Here is a 16,609-nt window from a genome sequence, read left to right as displayed (position 1 = left end):
AAATGGAAACGCCTAAAGTTTTCATGAATTTTAACCATTTACAAGCCAGGGGATTAATGTATAGCATATTAAACAAATCTTAGGAAATTTCCGATTCGTTTAGTATGTAAATCGCTAAAATCCGTTCGCGGCAAAAATAGTTATTAACGTTAACTTTATTTCATAAAAACGAGACCTGTATTCTAATTTGGCACCCTTAATGAAAGACGTAGTTCTACGTCAAAAAGTCCTTCTATACACACGGTCAATTCTAAAGCGTATCAAATTTGCCTTCCATTTATGGGAAAATATTTATAAAAACATAAAAATCATAGAATTGGAAGTTTCTTTTGTTTCTAAAAGGTACTTGGTTCCATTAAATAAAATGTTTTACAACTGCATTCTATGCGAAATTTTCTAATCTATCAAATGGACATTCTAAGAAGCGTACTTTCTAAATTAGAGTCATTTCAAGGCATGAAACTGGGCGCGAGAAAAGTTCAATAATTCGAGTTGAGATTTGACTATAAGCGTGGATTTTTTTTCATCAAAAAAGATCTTCTTTCGCCTCCTGAAATATTCCGGATCAGCTACCTAATATACTTTATATAACAATATTTCGAACAGTGTTATGAGATGTACAAGTTTTCGATATTTCATTTTGTTTATGAGAAATTTTTCTCACCTGTTTAAAAATATCTTGAAATTTTCACACATTCCATTGCTCCAAACTTGTTCCAATAGAGCATCAGATTTCAGAGCTATGATTTTTTTTTTTGAAAAAATTAGCAAATTTAAAAAAATGGAAGAGATCGGGGCAGCGACTGAATAATTCGGCGTTGAATTGCCCTCTGGTGAACGGTTCGAATTGCATGAATAATGTTTTATTACGGATTTAAGCGAAAGAAAATCAAAGTAACATAAATGGAAATGAAAATAACTTTTCGTGCAAGGGCTATCTTTGATTCGTCTGAGTCTGATGTATTTTTCCCGTCGAGCACTTTTGAAGCCATCTAGACACTCAATGCAGAATGCTAGATACGGATTTTAAAAATAATAAAATAATTTTAATACTATATTAATACCCTCTGAAAACTCCCCGAACGGTGGTGGAAAAGCTTTCGTGTTGTTCCGACGACTTAAGGTGAATCGGAAATCGAGTGTGAAACTGAACCGGAATTTCCTGTGATCGATCATATTCCGGAGTGGATAACGAACTACACTCGATAAAAACAAAAAATAGTGGAGCAAAATGCAATATAGAAAATTTTGTGTGATTGCGCTTAAGCGCTGTAACTGTTATAGAATAATAAATTCGTTCAAGCAATAACCTTGCATAAAATATTTTTTCAAACCTCTTCGATTTGCTATGCGATTATCGATTATAATTATCGAATATTATGAAATGTTCTTAATTCGAAATGGAAGGATAATCTTTCATTCGTTAAAAAAAAAAAAATCTCTGTAGTTAGTTTTACGGGAATTTTCTATGAATCAAATGGTAGAGAATTAATCAGGTTGATTGCATTGTTATTGGGAATATATTTTTAAAGTCTAAAGAAACTTTGAAAACAAACAAAAAACGTTTTATTCTCTCTTGCGATGTCTTTTGTTTACAACGCACACACACACACACACACACACACACACATATATATCAAACTAAAAATATGTACGTACGCAACCTCTAAATTAAAAATTTGTAGCTTAAAAAGGCTGTATTTTTATCTTCATGTCATCATTTGTATCGAAGCTACAGGATTATCCAATTTACTATTTTACTGCTCAATCCTTTGTCAAGTGTGGATCTTTAGCTATCAGTGCATGCCTTCTACTTTACCTTTCCTTTACTTCAATTCTTTTATGTAAGGAAAAAATATTCTATACATATGAAATTGTTCTCTTCGTTTCTGTGCGTTTTAAAAACTTGAAAAGTTCAGCACCGATAGAGCTTATAATATGATACAATATACAATCCACTTCAAAAATTGTTGTTTGCTACTGCCAATACATCAGGGATCTTAGGATTTCCAGATGGAACGCACACTTCGGAAATGAAGCAATGAACGTAAATTAACTTTCTTGTATTAAATATATATTCTATGGGATAGCAATATATTTCAGGCAAGTATTTAAAAAAACATAAATTAAAACTGTATCTGATAATAATTTCAAATCCATTCATTTTCATTCGATTGACGTTTGCACAATCAGTAAAGCTCAAGATCAATCTTTGGAATTGGTAGTATACATTTGGATGCGAATTGTCCCTCACTGTATATTCCGCGTTTCCGTGTTGGCAAACCAGATAGCCTTTGCATCTTCGTAGGTAACAAAGATAAAATTGTATACTCACAATTATTTAAAGATTAAACAAGGGGCGGGGTATGACAATGTTCACGCTTGTTCAGAGAGGGGGAGGGGGAGTCTAAAATCGTGCCTTTTAGGACGGAGAAGGAAACTAAATATTTCTGATATTAACGAAAGGTGTTAGATAAGAGAAATAAATATTCGAAAATAGAACACTTTACAACTGGTCGAGACATACCATTAGCTTATTACGAATCGTAACATGTATCAGCAGTATCCGTAGCTTGATCATAACCATACAGAATCAAAATAAGCAAAACATATGATTGTTGATCTCTACGAGTCATTTCCACGTAGATTATCAGATAATAGATTGATGAATATATCTGAACCCATTTTGGCAATGTTAAGCCACTCAGTGCTTCGAAGCTTCTGGAGTATTTTCGAATCTCTCACTCTCAGCTTCTACTAGCGATCGATCTTCGCTCGCACACCTCTCACCGGTCAGCGTTTTCTTGGAAGAAACCTAGCGCTCCGTATGAAGAAGCCTGCGGGAGATCCATATAAAACTTGCAACTACTAATCGCCACCGGCCAGTCGTCTAGTGAACGCTTCGATCGTTTGGAACGCTGTTGTTGTGTTACTATAAGTGCGTGCGTGAGTGAATAACAGGCATCATGAGGCTGATCGGTTCAGCTGTCTCGTCGGTGGTGTGTCTCGTACTGGCACTGGTCCACAGTGGCCACAGTCAACAGTCGACCACCAAGGTCCTGTGTTACTACGATGGCGGAAATTTCCTCATCGAAGGTAAGTCGTCACATCGGCGAACAGATCTAAATAGGTGGTGATCTCATCGAGACCCGGCGGCTGCGGTTGATTCTGCGGTTTCCTTTTTTCCGCATCGGTCACCTCGATTGTGATACAAAAAATGTTATTGTTTCGAAGTTCTTTGCAGTTTGCTGCGCTGCTATGGTTGTTGACACTTCTAGAATGACTAATTGGATGTGATCTACCGTTTGCCATCGGTTGTTAATTGCGGTGGTTTTTTTCAGTTGAATTTATGTCCCGTGTGCATACGCTGCTTCCAATTCAACGCATAAATCTTCAACTCGACGAATTCAATGTTTTCCAGTAGTTTCCCCCTGTCAGTGTAAATGTCCGAATAATATATGATCGGATGGTGGCGAATCGTAACCGAAATCCATGCGAGTAGTGATCACCGATGACCTCTATAGCTTTGTCTGGGTTGTCTTATCGACAGAAATGGGTACTCACACTTAGAAATATGAGATGTGCCGGTTTGTGCGAACAAACAAAAAATAAAGACGAATTAATAATGTGTACATGTGAAATTGATGGTACTTGTGATTTCTGTGGAATTGAATAACATTTAAGCCATGATCGTCAATAATGACTTCGTAGTATTGCAAAATAAATAGCGAACAGTATCAACAAGAGTTATGGAAGTACGTACGGAGAATCGCATTCGGCATTTTCTCATGCTTTGTTTATGATTGTGCAGTTACGTGTGCTTATGAATCTGTTTTTTTGCAGAGTGATATATATTAGGTCAGAGGATAGTGCAGTTATTCTCATGTGAATGGTAGTGATCGACTAAGCATGTTTTCTATTTCTGTTATTTCGAGAAATGTTATGAAATCACTCTTAATTCCGTCCTGGTATTTGAATAAAGTCTACATGGCTGTCCGTTGCCTCGATTTCAGTCCTAGTTCATTTTAGGATATTTTAATCTATTTTTAAAAAAGTGTCAAGTATTTTCGATCATTTTTTAATTCCGGCCTATCATTGAACTCGTCACTCCAAAACACAATCAAGGTCTTCATCTTTAGATGATAATCTTCACAGTTTTTTTTGCATTACTTTCTTTAAAAAGGTATAAATTCGCAAAGTATGGAATATTCATTATTCAAATAAATATATATATCTTCATTTTCGTGAGTTTGACGATTCGCTACTAGCCGTCAAACTTTACTCTAAAAATATAGACAGATAAAGAGAGGGGAATGTATGAGAGATACATTTTCCAATATAAAATTCAATTTCTGAGTAAGTTTTAAATATTTAAAAGTGTAAAAATTTTAATTGTAGGTTCATTAACCTTCAAAAAAAAAATTGTCGAACATCATTATAATTTAATCAAACAGCTGGCTTTCGAGAAAGATTTTTGGAGAAATGGTCAATGATTTTGGAAACGCTCTAGAGCAGGGGCAGGCAGGGACCTTGGGGTCGATATTGGTTTCTCAGAGGTTGACATGGACGAAAATTGATTTTGGGGGTCGACGAGGTCTAAAAATTGACTCCCAATATTTTACACAAGTTCTTGTTTGAAACTTTCATGATACAGTATAAGTTGTGTTACGTGATCCAACTTGATTTCTAGTAGACAGTATTATTATTGTACTTTTCAAAAACTCAACAAACCGGTGAGCACGCATAAGTCCGTATAAGATGAAAAATTTGGCAAGTGCATTTGTCATTTGCGTTCTGAAATTTGTTGGAACTTGAATATACCCATTTACTAATTGAATTCAAAAGATTGTATTAGTAGAAATAGAAAGGAAGTCACCAGCATGGATGCAAAATTTCGAGAGAACATGTTGAAATAGAAAAGCAAATTTTTTCAGTGCAAAATATCTCCGCCGACACTCTTCACTCCTTTCTACCATGGAGCCGATAACGATTTGACTGCTGGCTCAACATCATGTTAGTTTTGATATGATTTTCGTTCCATTGACAGAACCCAGCAAACATTAAATCGTATAACTTTGCACATGATAAGTCACATATAATTTCGTATCAAATCACAATCGCATAAAATATCGATCAAAATATCGATCATATATATCTAAAATCGCATAAAATGCAAAAACACGATTTTCCATGTCATCGATGGATTCAGTGGTAACGTTGTCGTATCAAATCGCATATCAGTCCAAAAAGCATCGCATATCGTTATATACGACTTTATATGCGTACAAAATATGGCATATACGTATATCGCCTCCACTTTTGTGTGTATATGCTAGTTATCTGCATCATATATCATACAAATGTGTCTTGGTTGTATGTATATCGCCTCCAATTATAGCTATTCATACGACTTAATGTTTGCTGGTCAATTTCAGTTCATTCTCGATGTCAGTGAATGCTCAAGCCGCAAATATCACCTTTCATTGCGTCCTGGTGAAATTTCCGCTGGCCATAAACCCAGTACTCGAATGTGCAGTTGTCCATCGAAGTGTGTGCAAGAAGCGGCACAAAAATGGGACCGGGCTAAAAACAAACCATGAAAACATACACACGAACACACGTATAAACGTCTGATGCGGTGTCAGTGAGATGATATTTCTCCGAATGGAATTTTGTTTTCTTCCACTGTTAGTTGATCGAAGATACGTATGAATATTTCTGACGTTCATTCTCAGTGAGACATTGAAATGAATTAGTTGTGGAAATAATGCAAAAGCCAAATGATCCACGTGATGGAGTTTCGGTTTCATGTAATGAAGTTCGGTTCATTTGTCATGAACTGCAGGGGCATTGGTGATTGAATTTGATGTTGTCTCAATATCTCAATATACTTTTTCACCAGGTTCATCTCATGTTTTTGAATTATTATCTTTAACGTGTGATCAATTCAATTTTTTTTTCGAAAATTAATTGCCTACTTCAGTATTTGTGAGTAATTTTTATTGACATATTAACAATTGAATTAATATTTATATAATCTTACATCTATTTATTTGGTTGAATTCTTATGAGAAAATGATATCATGTTCACCCGCTTAACCTATAGGCCACGGTAGCATTAAAAATGTCACCTTTTTGATTCGTAATAACGTATGGTGGGACATTTTTTGACCCACCTAAAAATATTAGCATAGATGCATGCTCATACATTTTTTTCGGAACCTTTTTATGTAAAACGATTGGCAGCACCATTAGTAAATGTCAGAAATATATTTGATTGCGTTGGCAAGGTTTATCATCATATGACAACACACCAATTTTTTTCAATTTTGAATTATATAAAATTTATGTGCAACATGGGTATTTTTATTTTCTGAAATTCTGTGCCTCAAAGGGTTAACTCACGGTTGCCAGACTTCCAGATTTGTCTGGAATCTTCAATACTTTGGTAAAACATCCAGATATCCAGGTCGTCCTCTGTCTAGTACAGACTTTCCGAAAGTTGTGGAAGCCAGACTGAGCTGGCTTTCTCAGAGCACCGATAAGCATTCTGGTTTCTACAAAGAATGTAGTAAAGACATGAAGTGTCTTGGAGGATTGAAGGATTACTCGAAAATATATTTTCTGTCGGTGGCAATATTGTTGTTACGGTATTATAAAAGGTTATTCAACCGCAAAGTGTTTAAATTAGTAACATTTTTGTATGAATGAAACAAAAACTAGAAATATATATTGATTTTAAAAGTTCGACTATAGGGGTCTGAAGTATCACTTAATATTGGAAAAGGGGTCTATTGCCCGAAATAGTTTGAGAACCCCTGCTCTAGAGCATGAAATTGCTCTTTTTTTTCGATATTTTTTTTTGAATGATTTTTTTAAATCATCAGATTTTTTTTTCAGCAATCATCAACGTTTATTCGCTTTTTTTATATTTTTTATATAATTAATATGACTTTTTAAAACGTTAATTTCGTAAAAACGTTAATTCTCACGTTCTATCTTTGAATTTCCAATAATAATTTGAGAGATTGCTGCCTATTATTACTCATCTTACAGTTCAGCAGCGTTCCTTCAACATCGATTTCCCTCGAAAAACATATTCTCACTTTGCCACTTATCGTAGCAAATTCATTGAAACCCGAATGTGTGCATTTCAATGAAACCGAAGGTTTTGAGTTTCTAGTTCATTCATTCTCCCAGAAGATATTATCCCATTGAAACACTAAAACGCGTGGTCCAGCAGCAGAACAGCTGAATTCGACGCTTCTAGGCAGCTCGAGATCCGCAGGGGCCTTTCTATTTTCTTGCTCCGAAATGCTGAACTTGACTTTCAATTTCACGATCCAATGAAAACATCAAACGTGGCAAACAAAGTATCTTTGCCGTGTTCCACGAAGGCTATGCGTTGTAAACGGCGATGTCGTGGCAGAGGACCCTTCGATGGCGTGGGACGGTGATGTTCGCATTGGAGGGTAATTGAATGTGAAATTAATTGCGATGCCAATTGAATGTACTGCCCAAACCATAAGCGCCATCACTTGGCGGAGAATTGTGGTATAATTTGGTGAGGTTTGTTCAGATGCTCTGTTTCGTGGCTAAATACCTTCATCCGTTTTATTTGGAATTGGAATGCTTTATACGTATTGCGTATCGATGCTGAATGAGAGTAGATCAAACCATTTTCATTGTATTCAATGTGATGGGAAAGACATATCCGAAATTCCATAGCTTAATAGCTTCGGAATAAGTTCCTGGCAAAGTTTAAATTTTCCAGTGCCACACACTCCGCATGATTCATAGCGAACTATTTTGGGTGGCATCTTGAAGAACAAATCAAGAATATCGCGAGATATCACGCATTCATTTGCTTTCGAGTATTTTTTTTTGTCACAAAAAATTAGCCTGTTGCTTTGTTGAATTGTTATCAGGCAAACTTTGTTCTGCCCAAAATTGATTTTTAATTTGATTAATTACCAACATTCTCATTTTTTCTGATCCACATGTTAGAGAAATTGAATACTTTGTGGAAACTACAATATGCGTTTCGTTGTCCGGCGGCTAAATAAATAAAGATGAAGGCTTTCCAACACGCGAACATGCCACATATAATTGATCAGGCGAAAAACATGGTAAAAATTAGCATGGAGATTTTTTCATTGTCATGACGAACTGTAAATCGAGTTTATCAGAGCTCGGAAGGTGGATCTGATCCAATTATGAGAATTCGGAATAAGCATTAATTGCTATCGAATTTGCGATAGCCGAGTCTTGTTTTATTGTTCTATTGGATTCTATGATAACAAATCCAAACTTCTGTTGTGAATTGTGAGGTGATAATTTCAACACATTAATTCAGGAGCATCATTGGAAAACTTCTTACTTCCTTCGTATTAGTCACCTTATCACCCGATTTGTACGAATGTCATTATCGAGGAATTGTATTTGGATTACGAAATTCAAATCTGCTACATCCGTATCAAAACTGCACACGCATGGTACATTTTACATTGCCAGTTGTTCAAAAGAATCACTTTCTATTTCATATGTGCACCGAGTTCAATATAATCTCTCACATATTCAAACTTTGATCATTTTACGGCTTCCATCGACATTACGTCCCAAATTCGGACGATAAAGACCTTGAACTGGGTCAAACTAGACACCTTTACAGCATTCCGCATAACATCCGTTCCATAATATCAGGTTTTTCAATAAGAGCCCTACAAATTTTTTTTTTTCAAAATAAATCAAAAACGGGTTTGGATGGTTTGGTTTCAATGAAATTCTTTATTCATGTGAAAGTACATTTGATGCTATTATGTATGGAAGTCGATTTCTGTTGCATGACTACCACGGGCACGCTTGCAGAAGTCCAGACGCTGAACCCAATTTTCGACGGTTTTCAAACATAAATCGGCCTATACTGCGGCAATTTCACGTTCGATATTCGTACGAAGTACATCGATCGTTGCTGGCTTGTTGGCATAGACCATATACTTGCGGTAGCCCCACAGTCTAACGGCATCAAATCGCACGACTGAGGCGATCAATTGACTGGGCTATTTCGTGAGATAACACGCTCTCCAAACTTGGTTTTCAATAAATCGACTGTTAACTTCACTGTATGGCTTGTGGCGCCGTCCTGTTGAAACCACATATTGTCCAAGTCCATATCATCCAATTCGGGCCAAAAATATGCTGTTATCATTGAGCGGTAGCTGTTCCCATTCACGGTAACGTGTTGGTCTTGATCATCACGGAAGAAGTACGGCCCAATGACGCCGCCGGACCATAAACCACACCAAACCATATTTTTTTCGGGATACAATAGTGACTCATGGACTACGCATATTTTGCTTATTGACGAAGCCATTCAGTCAGAAATGAACCTCATCGCTGAAGATGATTTTTCGATGTAAATCCGGATCATTTTCAAGTTGTTGCTCAGCCCAATTCACGAACATACGACGCTTATGGTGGTCAAGCGGCTTCAGTTCGTGCGTCAATTTGATCTGGCAATTTGATGTAGGCCAAGATCTTTTCGTAAAATTCGCCACAACGACATCACAGAGATGCCCAACGGTTGAGAACGACGTGTGTGAGACTGATTTGGGTCTTCCTCAATTGATGCGCTAACTGCAGCAATATTCTCGACACTACGGGCCCTTCTTGTCTCACTAGCACGGGGACATTTTGTACTGTTCCTGTGGATTCAAAATTTTTTACTAAACTGACTCCGAATTTCGGTAGTAAATTTTAATAATCTCGACTCGTTGTTGGATCGTATATCTTTCCATTATGAAATGGTAAACCTTACTGAAGAGAAATGTCAAGAGAGCGGGAAAAAAAATGGCGTCGTTTGCTGTCCCTATCAGACTTGGTTCGCTCTGGCTGCAAAGAGAACGAAGTTTGCGTATCTAGCAGCTACATAATTTTTTTTTTCCTAAAGACTCTGAATCCGAAATTGACGAAGATGTGTGCTCACAGCATGAAAAGGAGTGTTATGTTGTTGCGATAGACTTGGTTATGATGTCCGAGATTTAGGAGGCAATAGAACTCTAGGTGAGATATTTTCAACTTTTTTCACTTTGGCTGAACACTTTTTGACGTAGAACTACTTCTTTCATTAAGGGTGCCAAATCAGGAAACAGGTCACGTTTTTATGAAATAAAGTTGACGTTAATAACTATTTTTGCCGCGAACGGATTTTGGCCAATTACATACCAAATGAATCGGAAATTCCCTAAGCTTTGTTTCTTATGCTTTATATTACAATCCCTTGGTGTGTGAACTGATTAAATTGATGAAAACTAGAAGCACTTCCATTTTCCCACACATTTGTTCTGCTCATTCGTGAGCTTCCCTACCAATGCCATCAATAATGAGCAACTTATCGGCGATCAACGAAGGGTCACCGTGAATAAAGAAAAGAAGAAGAATGAAGGGGAATATTTGCCTGGAGCATAGATATTGGATCTCGCTGAGGCAAACATTCAGTATCGTTCTAAATACGAAGCAATGAACATCGCTTGTTCTTCCTTGCTTTGCGTCATCACATGTTTTCGTTTCAGATTGAGCTGTGGATGCGACCAAATTATTTACTCGTTGATGTCTTTCGCATTGCAATCATTACATCAAACTGACACCATTCCATTAAGGTTCTGCTCTGCACAATTGTGTGGAGAATCTTCAAACTAGGCTATCATTGGCTTACCAAGAAAATAATGGTTCAGGAATTTTGTGATCATTGTGGAGAATCATCAAGCTAGGCTATCGTCAGCTCACCAAGAAAATAAATGTTCTGGAATTTCGTCAGTGATTTGTGTTTCACATGACGGTAGAAAAACTCTCTCCATAAAGGACGACAGCTAAGCTAATCTAGCCTGGCAATATTAACAGAAAGGGCTTCTGTTGAGAAGAGCGCAATACGGAGATAAGTGTGTGTATGTTTAGTTGCTTCAAGCCATCGATATATGCCAAAGGAAGGCAGCCCAATGTGCCGGTGAGAGATGTGTTGACTCGGTTAGACCTTGATTACATGCCCCAAATATATGTCTTCCTAAAAGTTATCGATCTTCGTGTGTGGTTGTCCTTATATCCTTATATTCTCCTTTTTCTTTTTCTGCGCGAGAAATCAAATCCCTTCTTACTAACAATAGAATAAGGTGAAATGTAAATACATATTAGATATAAGATAGGCTTAAGAATTGAGTGTGATGAATGTGAGTGTGAACATTGTCAACATTTTCTTATATCCCTTCCTTTTCCTGGAGAAAATATGTCACCCTTCTAAACTCGAGCAATCCGCGAGTAATCGGTTCTCTACTTTATTAACATTAGAACTAACGAAAAATGTTTATATAAACTTCTAACAATACAGATAGGAGTTTGGCTCCTTTAAACTTATGTAACTGAATCTGTGTAAATAAACGATTTAATGAAAAAAAAAGCCATCGATATATAGATATTTGTATGCGTACGTGCGTGCTTCATAACCCGTACGTAAAAATAGTGCATCTTCGCTACGCTGAAACCCCATCTGCATCTGCTCCCGTGTGCATTGACCCTGTAACGATGCAACAATCACCTAATGTTTTTACACTATGATTGACGATTGTTTGGTGTTGCAAATGATGCAGTTGTAATGATAAATATAAACAAGGAGGGGAGATAGAGGGAGGGAAATATTTACGCTAGGGTATTGGTAATGAATCTTTGCTGAGGCAAATATTCAGCCTTTTTCCAAGCAGTTAACATTGTTTGTTTTCTGTCATCAATACATTTTACTGACGCTATGACGTGTTAAGGTTGTTCACCAAAAATTATTTGGGGAATACCAAGTTATTCAATAAGTTATATTAATTTATTAATGCTGCTTTCAACTAGGATTGTATTTGCGCGAATCTTGATCATAATGAAGCAATGCTACTCTTTTCGAGGTTGATGAGATTAATAGATAGAGTTCATTTCGTTTATTTAGTCACCAAGACAGTAAATGTCGTTCTGAAATTTTGTATGTGATTTGGTTTCGCTTGCCAGTAGCAAAACTTTCTCCACTGAGGATGACAGCTGCGCTTATCTCGAGCATGTATTGTTCTGCTAGCACAAGAATGAATCATCAAAGAATTATCGTCAAATGATTCTACAATTTGAAAAAAAAAACATTTCAAACTGGTAGAATGATTATTTCAAAATTTTCGTAGCATTATAAAAAAACCGCAGTTATAAACAATCGACTTAAATTAAACTACAGCGTAGTTCTACGTCAACAATGCGGTCGTGTCTTGAACACAACCTCCTATATATTTTTTTGCTTCTGATAGTATCGAGTTGTCTGATTCAGTCTTTTCGCGTGGGTTCAGCGGAGGGTCTAAACAATTTTAAAAATGCAAAACAAAAAATGTTTATTCTGTTTAATAATATTTGTTCAGATATAGTTCTATTATCTCTGAATCAACCGGTATTCATTCAAATCTAAAAATGCAGTAAACCCCATCCGTATTAAGTCGTGGTAATACGCGATACACTAATTTTATACTGCCAAAAAAAAGAACTCAATACTAAACGGAGAATCTTAGTCTTATTCTATATTGAAGCTAGAAGTTGTTTGGATTGATCTTTTTGATATAAGAAATTTTGGAAAATACAGATAAAGTCTGCTTCATTTAATATTGGAACACAAACAATTGCGTGTAGTTCAGTCATTTATTAACGAATTCATAATTTGTTTTTCATACAAATGTAGCATTTTCTTTACTCTTTCATAAAAAAAAAATTTAAAAAATTATTCATTGCTGTTTCGAAGAAATTCTCGTACTTTTCCCGTAATACGGCACATTAGGCGGCGCACACCCTTTTCGTCCACCGTTTTGGCGATTTGATTCCACCAGTTCTTCATTTGAGTCATGTTCCTAACAAGTTTTCCCTTTGCCTTAAGCCTCCGCTTCGTGATTGCCCAGTATTTCTCTATCGGCCGGAACTGGGGGCAGTTTGGGGGGTTGAGGTCCTTCGGTATTACGCTGACCCCGTTCGTTGCGTACCATTCCATAACCGTTTTGCTGTAATGGCAGCTTGCGAGGTCCGGCCAAAACATTACTGGACGGTCGTGGGCACGGCACGGGCACGAAATAAACGGCAGAATCCGTTTCTGTAGGCACTCTTTTTTGTAGACTTCTGATGTCATTGTCTTGTCAGTGAGAAAGACTTTGGTTTTCTGTCCACAACTGCATATCCCCTGCCAAATCATGTACTTGCGGGCGAATTTATCCGCAAACACGAACTTAAATTTTGCAGGTACATCCCCCCGAGCCGTCGCCAAATAAAATTTTTGACCTGGGATTTGCCCAAAGTCCGCCTTCACGTAGGTCTCATCGTCCATCAGAATACATCCGTCGAACTTGGTCAGCACTTGGCCGTACAGCTTTCGAGCACGGATTCTGGCCACATTGTTCTGCTTCAGCGTCCGATTTGGCTGTTTGCTGGCTCGGAATGACCTTATTCCTTCCCGGAGACGAATTCGTCGCACCGTACTGTGAGCGGCCTGGAACTTATTGGCCAAATCGCGGTCTGAAAGATTGGGATTCCTCTTGACGGCCTTGATGACTTTCCCACGCAGTTTCCGGTCGACAGTTCCACTCCGACGCTTCGAATGCGGCTTCCGAGCCGTCGTCAATGTTTCCTTGTACTGCTTGATAACACGCCATACGGTATTTCTGGGCATTTTAAGCTGTTTAGCTAGCTTAGATGCCGACAACAATGGATTTTCAAGAAAACTGTGCACAATTTTATCTCTCCGTTCGGCTTCCATGGCGGTTGTTTACAAAATGCTATCGTTTGGTGTTATGACATAAATACATGGTGAAAGGTAATGAATTTCCCGACACGTGGGTGAAAAAAGTTTCCAAATCCGTCCACTAGGAGCGCCACAATGAGCAAAAGAATTTGTTCCAATATTAAATGAAGCAGACTTTACGATATGAAATAATTCCGGCAACTGTTACTGTTGGAGCTCTGTCAGTAGTTGGATACTCTCCGTCTTTCAAATCAACATATTCTGAGCTCTAATACATTTTTTATGTACGTGTTTGAAATTATTTAAAAAACCGGGAGGATTTTCAATCAGATACTCACATTTCATTTCTTCACGATGATTGAAAATCTTTCTTTCTAAGCCTAACTTGCAGAAAGAAAGAGTTCGATGTTATCGGTTCAACATGCTAATTCTAACACAAATGTTTTTTTTTCATGATGAGGCAATCATTTGGGTGTTTCGACGTAGTTTAGAAGCTCCCTGCTTAATTTCGTGCGACTCCTCGATACTCTGGGGCGTTGTGATTTCCTAATGCTTTGCACGTTAAGTCATATCGAGTCAAGTTTGCAGCTCATTCAGATTTACAATCTTATGTTTCCGTCTCTCCCAAGCTCAATTATGGTTAGCATCTAACGTTTGCGTAAGCGTAATCTCGCGAATTGTTGTGAATGGGTCGAACATAAAACAGCTGTGTGGTGAACTTGCTAATTGGCATCAGCAAATGCAGCTGATGTAAGTCATACTCTACTAGAACATAAAAACCGTTAATAAATAACCCGAAATCGACACATGATAATTTTCAGTATGGCTTGACCTACATGATAACCCCACAACCGCAATGTCCTCTGTTCTTATTTTTTTAGGACTTGGTAAAGTCTCGCTCAATGACATCGAAACCGCGCTGCCGTTCTGTACCCATCTAGTCTACGGATATGCCGCTGTTGATCCCGAATCCAACAAAGCCATATCACGCAATCCAAATCTCGATTTGGATACCGGAAAGGGACACTATCGACAGATCACTCAACTGAAACGCAAATATCCCTCGCTCAAGGTGCTGCTGGGAATCGGTGGTTACCGGTTCTCGGCCGCCTCTCCCAAGTATCTTGAACTGCTGGAAAGTGGTGCCTCTCGAATTACTTTCATCAACAGTGTTTACGCACTTGTGAAAACCTACGATTTCGATGGAATCGACCTAGCGTGGCAATTCCCCCAGAATAAACCAAAGAAGATCCGTTCCACTGCGGGTAAATTGTGGTCTGGATTCAAGAAAGTTTTCTCCGGCGATTCAGTGCTGGACGAGAAAGCCGATGAGCATCGCGAGGAATTCACCGCTTTGCTGCGAGAGCTGAAGAATGCCTTCCGGTCGGACGGCTACCAGTTGGGTATCACGGTACTGCCACATGTCAACGCCACTCTGTTCATGGATATACCTGCGATCATCAACTATTTGGACTTTGTCAACATCGAAGCGTTCGATATGCAGACCTCGGAGCGTAACCCGAAGGAAGCCGATTACGCTGCCCCGATCTACGAACTGAACGATCGCGTAGCTGGGAACAACGTTGATGGTTTGGTTCGAGTTTGGTATGTTTTGACAAGTGGTTCTTTCCTTGTTAAATTTTCTAATAAATTGTAAATTTTAAGGTTATCGAACAACGCTCCCGCTTCCAAGCTGATTGTCAGCATTCCAACCCATGGTCGCGGATGGAAGTTGACCGAAGACTCCGGCCTGACTGGGGTGCCTCCGCTCACAGCGGACGGTGCCAGCCCAGCTGGTATGCAGCTCCAGCAGGACGGCTTTTACAACTGGGCCGAAACCTGTGCTAAACTACCGAACCCAAGCAACACCCACTTGAAGGGCGCTGAGGCTCCGCTGCGCAAAATTGGCGATCCAACGAAACGGTTTGGATCGTACGCCTTCCGCCTGGCCGACAGCAACGGTGAACACGGTATGTGGGTTTCCTACGAGGATCCAGATACAGCTGGGAACAAGGCGGCCTACGTGAAAGCGAAGGGACTGGGAGGAATTGCCATCAACGACTTGGCATACGACGATTTCCGAGGAAGTTGCGCAGGGGAGAAGTTCCCAATTCTGCGTGCTGCCAAGTTTAGGCTGTAGAAGGTGGTCGTTTGAAACGATGCTGTTTGTTTGTGTTATATAAAATGATTGGAAAATTGTATTGCTTAGAGCGATTGAGAATAAACGGAGATTTAGATTTCCTTAAAACTGTTTCGGCCGCCTTTTTATTTATTTTATTTTTTTATAATCACACGCCATCGAATCATTAGTTATAAGGTAAATGGTTTAGGTTTGTCCAGTCGAAAATATGAGTATGGTTTGTCCACTGTTTTGAATGCTCTAGTTCAGCGCACCTGTGTCAAATGAGGTATTCGAATATTTCAAAACATATAAAAATATTGTCTTCTTCATGATTTACAGTAGTTTTATAGTATTTTTTACGGATTCACATGTTTGAAAAGATTATAAAATCCACATTCTATTGGTGTGAATGCGCCCCTCACTTGAGCTAGCTTTTAATCAATCACCAAATGATTATTTGGCACTTATTCAGACTTTTTTTCTAGATTATAACACTTACAAATATTGTAAACATCATGCTTGCACACCATTTGTATCAAATTTACTTGGCTAAACCATGTAATTAATGCATTTAGATAACTTCAATTCTGATCATGAGTTGTCCGATTCACTAATGTTGTTTTGTCCTCATGATTTCTATGGCAATCGCTTGGAGCGCTGCAGTTTGTTTATTGTGTCCTTCGCGCATAGCAGAA

The 16,609-nt window shown here is 38.1% G+C and overlaps 1 protein-coding gene across 1 annotated transcript; it reads left to right on the top strand.

Annotated features, from left to right (window-relative positions):
• The first annotated feature begins 2,873 nt into the window (after positions 1-2,873).
• On the top strand, positions 2,874-16,045 carry LOC129777706 (chitinase-like protein Idgf4). Its single transcript, XM_055784142.1, has 3 exons — positions 2,874-3,096; positions 14,674-15,397; positions 15,458-16,045. Exons 1-3 carry the CDS (start codon positions 2,967-2,969, stop codon positions 15,930-15,932), a joined length of 1,329 nt encoding a protein of 442 aa, XP_055640117.1. The 5' UTR covers positions 2,874-2,966; the 3' UTR covers positions 15,933-16,045.
• Positions 16,046-16,609: the final 564 nt, after the last annotated feature.

The sequence above is a fragment of the Toxorhynchites rutilus genome, chromosome 3 (genome assembly GCF_029784135.1).
Source record: "Toxorhynchites rutilus septentrionalis strain SRP chromosome 3, ASM2978413v1, whole genome shotgun sequence".
NCBI lineage: Eukaryota > Metazoa > Arthropoda > Insecta > Diptera > Culicidae > Toxorhynchites > Toxorhynchites rutilus.
This window is presented reverse-complemented; position numbering and strand designations above follow the sequence as displayed.

What these genes read in the sequence shown, in the direction of transcription:
- LOC129777706 (XM_055784142.1), top strand. Translation starts at nt 2,967, where the DNA reads ATGAGGCTGATCGGTTCAGCTGTCTCGTCGGTGGTGTGTCTCGTACTG. An exon ending in CGGAAATTTCCTCATCGAAG is followed by an intron (nt 3,097 to 14,673) that starts GTAAGTCGTCAC and finishes TTATTTTTTTAG; the next exon opens with GACTTGGTAAAGTCTCGCTC. An exon ending in GATGGTTTGGTTCGAGTTTG is followed by an intron (nt 15,398 to 15,457) that starts GTATGTTTTGAC and finishes GTAAATTTTAAG; the next exon opens with GTTATCGAACAACGCTCCCG.